This window comes from Felis catus, chromosome A3, assembly GCF_018350175.1.
Source record: "Felis catus isolate Fca126 chromosome A3, F.catus_Fca126_mat1.0, whole genome shotgun sequence".
Taxonomy (NCBI): domain Eukaryota; kingdom Metazoa; phylum Chordata; class Mammalia; order Carnivora; family Felidae; genus Felis; species Felis catus.
In genome coordinates, this window is record NC_058370.1 from 48,457,021 (window position 1) to 48,461,986 (window position 4,966).

The 4,966-nt window shown below is 49.9% G+C and overlaps 1 protein-coding gene across 1 annotated transcript; it reads right to left on the bottom strand.

Moving 5' to 3' along the window:
* Positions 1-645: 645 nt before the first annotated feature.
* On the bottom strand, positions 646-4,715 carry LOC101088567 (cystatin-C-like). The gene is made up of 3 exons (XM_003983844.4): positions 4,494-4,715; positions 1,740-1,853; positions 646-887 (listed from the first exon to the last, which is right to left on the bottom strand). The coding sequence occupies exons 1-3, from the start codon at positions 4,713-4,715 to the stop codon at positions 804-806; spliced, it is 420 nt and encodes a 139-aa protein (XP_003983893.1). The 3' UTR covers positions 646-803.
* Between the last annotated feature and the right edge of the window lie 251 nt (positions 4,716-4,966).

Genomic DNA, 4,966 nt, shown 5'->3' on the forward strand with positions numbered 1-4,966 from the left:
ATTCTGACCTTGATTGATCTTGATTCTAATTGGTATTTCCACAATCAGTTACATATATATACTTAAACTTTTAGTCTTTGTCTCCTGTAGGTGCCTGAACAAAAAGGTAGGCATAAATCAGTATTTATTTTGTCTCTAGGGTATTTTACCAGTGAAAATCACAACAGGAGTGTGATAGGCTCAGCACACATGGTTGAACTTTATTTCCTGGCAGAGCCCTGTTCAGGGTGGCCCTAGACTATGGGTTCTATCTGAACTCTTCCTTCTGCCCATTCCTGTTCTGAATTCTTTTCAAACACAGCAGTCAAGTCTCCAGAATGAGCAGCTTATGTCCCCTCCTTTTCCCTGTGTGATTACCATAGCTGAAGGGCTGGTTTCCCAGCCTGTCTCTGATTCAATCATCCTAAGAAATGATAGCATGCTCCCCTCACAATCCCACCATGGCCCTGTCAGCTTTCAGCTCTTCCTCTGCCTTTTAGAGCCATTGGGACCAGGAGCTCTTTTTAAAGGAATTACTCAAACCATTCTTCTGTGTATATATCCAAGACAATGAATAAGTCAAAATTAGCTGATGTTAGTGTTTATTGATTAAGATAGAGCAGAACACTTGCACTATATCTGGTGCATTTGGAAAGCAATGAAAAGAAAGGAGGTAGAGTCACTAAGCTGTCCAAAAATGCCCCAGAACCCTTTATTTGTCTCCTGGTGCTGGCACACTAAGGGGACTTTCACCTGGGCAGGGTCAAAAGCTTAGCAGCTCTACAAGGAGGATGATAGTGTGAAGGGGCCTGTCACGGGGTCCTCTATGCATCGTGGCAGTGGGACTTCACCAGGGATTTCTCGCTCAGCCAGGGGACAGTGTATATCTGGAAGGAGCAGAGCTTTTTCTGTGAAAAGGAAAAGAAATGGACAGTTATGGTTACAGTCCAAAAGGAAAATGCCCAGCCTGGTGAAGTCAGAAGAGCAGATGGAGAATGGTGGAGGTTGGACATTCAGCTCCCACCCTACAAAACCCCATAACACTATGCAGGGCTCTGCATTACCTCCCGGTCACCATGCCCATGGCTTCAAATCCAGGAGGTTGGATCCTGCCCCCACCCCCACCCGCAGGTTGATACATGGTCAGTGTACCCCCACAGCCCTTTTTGGGAGAAGCTTGTGGAAGGCCCCAGAGCCCCTGATAGACAGGGCACTGCCCCCAAATTCCCTGACTTCCAGTGGGCCACACTAGGACAGGTGCAGAGGGAGGGATCCAGGGACTGTGACCAAGACTAAAACACACACACACACACACACAGGCCCCCGTGCGAAGGAAGTAGGGTGTGGGGGCTGGCAGACAAAAGAAGTGCAAATTTCATGCAAAGACAAGATCCCCAAGAACCAGCCAGGCCTAGGGCAGCATCAGAGGGTTTCTGCCCCTCACAGGCCTCGAATTTCCAGTCTTTTCAGGCAGAGGCGGAGATTAAAGGCCTCTTTCTCCCCAGCAAACACCCCACAGCTGCTTCCTCTGTCCCACCAGCAACAGCCCCCAAAGCACATGAAGCTCCACTTTTCCAGGCAAAGTTCCCCATATAAATTCGAATTACTAGCATGCAAACACATGCACCCTTCCCCTACCCACACACTGACACCTGCACACCCCTAGCCCAAGCACTCACACGTGATGCACCCCACAGACACAGGCTCACTCCCACCCCTCCTCCCTGCTTGGCTGCCCCTGGCCCCCATCAGGCACATACCCTCAGCAAGTCTGGCTGCTCATAGAAGGGACAGCTCTCTTTGTTGGGCTCGGACTTGGTGCATTTGGTTCGGCCTATCTCCACATCCAGAAAATAGTTTATTCCAGCCACAACCTGTACATGGGGAGAGCAGGGTTCTCTCACAACACCTGATAATTTTACATACACAGTTACCCTCCTGCTATCGGGCCCTCACACCAGCATTTATGCTGCCAAAACAGGTACCCCAGAAACTCACAGCCACCTCCTGAGGGCTGGCCCAGTGGCTATAAACAACCAACTTTGTAACTGATTCACAGAGAAGTTCCACAAGGTCTCAGGCTGACAGAGGGCAAGAAGCAGTAAGATGGAAGGTGGAAGCCAGGGACCAAAATTCTGTTAACTGGGTTTGGAGAGAGAGGCTCAGTCTGGGGAGCCAGCAGGGCTTGGGTTAATAAACCTCTCCCGCGCCAGGAGCAAGGGCAGGGACTAAGCCCACAGTAAGAGCTCTTGTGCTGCAACAGATTCTGGATCAGGTTCAGGAAGATGGTCATGTAATGGATACATGTAAGCTAAATTCCAGTTACACGGGTCAACCCCATAGATATTTACATTTCCTCAATGCAGCTCGGTTTATTTATTCCCTCAGTTCACACTAGGAAATGAGACGCCTCTCTCCCTTTGTCTCTATGCCTCTGTCTCTCTCTCTCTCTGTTTCTCTCTCTCTCACACACACACATGCACACATACATACATACATTTTAAGCTAATAAAAGGCTGGCCCTGCCGTCGTATGTTTTAACTTTTCTTTATGATGGGGTTATTTCTAAAGTGTGTCACACACCTGCCTGTCTTTTACATTTGAGGTTGCAGGAGAGAACGAATCCTGTCCTCATACAGGGCATCCCACAGACTTGGAGAAGCATGGGATGAGGGCCTGGGACCAGCCTGGGACCAGGCTCCACACACTACCTGATGGAGTCACAGGTACATCCTGGGATCCCTCTGGTGTCAGTTTTCTACACGGACCCATGAGCTGTGATGCCAAGATAGTGTCACACTTACGAGGAGCAGACTGGCAGGGAACCAGTGAACAGGGAGCACATGCCCCATCCAAAGGACACAGTGTCAGCCAAATGCTGCAGGAGAAGAAATGGTCTAGTCTGGGCCCACCTTATGAAGTTTCAAGAGAAGGAGGATGAGCCCTAAATGCTGGCATGCACTACCAGGCTTTCATTGCTGTGAGCTTCTATTCTACTCTCAAATAGGCCCCAGGTCAGCTGGCCCAAATCCTCACCCTCCTTAGAGTCTGCAAAGCCCAGTGGCCCTTCCTGAGACTCCCTCCCACCCCCTTATGGACTCTGATGACTATGCTCTTTGTCTAACCAGATCTCCAGGACAGGCTAGAAGAGGCAGGGTAGTTGTGGTTCTTTCTACCCCAGTCATGACACCTCTACCTCTGGATGTTGGTGATGATGAGGCAATATTTGGGTGGGAAATGAGATGTCATATCCAAGAGGCTGCTGCCATGGATGTGACCTGTCAAAGGAATCAACACTTTGGGCCTTTCCTCCAGGATCTGAGGACAGGTTTGGATTTTTACGCCAGTTCCTCTGCTCAGGGATACATTGGGTACCACAGGCTAGCTCATCACCCTATCTGTCTTTGCTGACAACATGGGTGCTCAGGGAACAAAGGGCCCTGCCTAATGGAGGATGATTGGTGTGGGCCCTAAACTCCATTGCACAATGAGGACATAGAACGTAGGTTAGTTTAGAGGAACCTGGTGAGGGGAGGCAGGGAGGACAAACCACTTCTTCATGACCTGAATCTCATCTCAGGGAAACATCAGACCAATCCAAACTGAGCCCCAGTAGGAAAAACAATGGGCCAGACCCTTCAAAAATGTCAAGATCATAGATGGAGGGGCTGCTCCAGAGTAAAGGAAGCTGCAGGACAGAGGCTGCTGCACATGACCTGGCAATCCTGGGTATAAGGGACATCAGTGTGACAATCAGTGACATATGGATGAGGTCTGTGGATTGGAGGATTGTATCACTGTTGATTCTGATTTCCAAAACTGTGTTGTGGTCATGTGAGAAAATGCCCTTGCTTCTAGGAAATGTACACTAAGGTGTTAATTCAAAATGTTCAGAAAAACAAATGCATATATCCCACATACAACATTTGATAATCTAGGTAGGAATATAAAGGGATTTTATGAACTATTGTTGCAATTGCTCTGCAAGTCTGAAACTGTGCTCCAATAAAAAGTTAAAGGAAAAAGTGCTTAAAAAGTCATTCAGTGGCAGAGTCAGGAGGGCAGCCAAGTGTGGGGCCTGATTTTCCTCTGCTTGTGATCATTTAATTGACAGCTCACACTGAAGTCCGTGTCCTGTGAGGCTGGGGCACAGATGTAAGGGGACTGGACAGGGGTCCTGACCCTCACACTTCTGTTCTCTGGCCAGGTTGGCACTTGAAATCACCAAAGAAGGCCATTGCTGTGACCTGGTCTGCAGCCTGGGTCCCAGGCATTCTGGTGTCCTTGTAGGGGAAGGGCTGTGGTGAACATAAAAGACTGGACACAGCCTGCTGAGAAGCACTGGAGTGTCCTCTGTCCCAGTACTCCTGCTAGGGTGTCAGAGAGCAACCCCTCCAGTCAGGCACAGGGACAGACAGGGGACATGATGGCCATGCTGTGAGGCCACACCCCTCTGCTCGGGGCCCAGTCCCCACAGCTCTACCAGGGGCACTTGGGTGGTGGAGGGGACTCACCTGCTTCTGGGCACTCTTCACCTGCAGTACACGGCTGTGGTTCTCATCGTTGCTTGCCTTGTTGTACTCGCTGAGGGCAAATTTTAGTGCCTCCTGCACATCCTTGTCATTGACATCTGCATCCCATGGGGCTCCGACTTTGGAGTTTCTCTGGGAGTTCACAGCCAGGGCCAGGGCCAGGGCAGCCAGCAGGAGCAGGGGACTGTGCAGGCGCTGGGCCATAGTGTGCTGAGAGGCGGAGGAAGCTCAGAAGGGAGAGATCTAGAGCCAGTGATCACCACCTCTCTGGTCACCCTGCTTTTATTCCCCCATCCCCACCCTGGGGCTGCCCACCCCTCCCAGGCTCCTCCTCTTCCACTCCCTTCCACTTCACCTTCAATCTGTCCCTGTCAGGACCTGTTGTCTGTCCTCTCTTATTTTTTTATTCCCTAGCCAACCTGCTATTAAATTGTTTTTTTTTTATTATTATTTTG

What these genes read in the sequence shown, in the direction of transcription:
- LOC101088567 (XM_003983844.4), bottom strand. Translation starts at nt 4,715, where the DNA reads ATGGCCCAGCGCCTGCACAGTCCCCTGCTCCTGCTGGCTGCCCTGGCC. An exon ending in TGAAGAGTGCCCAGAAGCAG is followed by an intron (nt 1,854 to 4,493) that starts GTGAGTCCCCTC and finishes CCCCATGTACAG; the next exon opens with GTTGTGGCTGGAATAAACTA. An exon ending in AGCAGCCAGACTTGCTGAGG is followed by an intron (nt 888 to 1,739) that starts GTATGTGCCTGA and finishes TCCTTTTCACAG; the next exon opens with AAAAAGCTCTGCTCCTTCCA.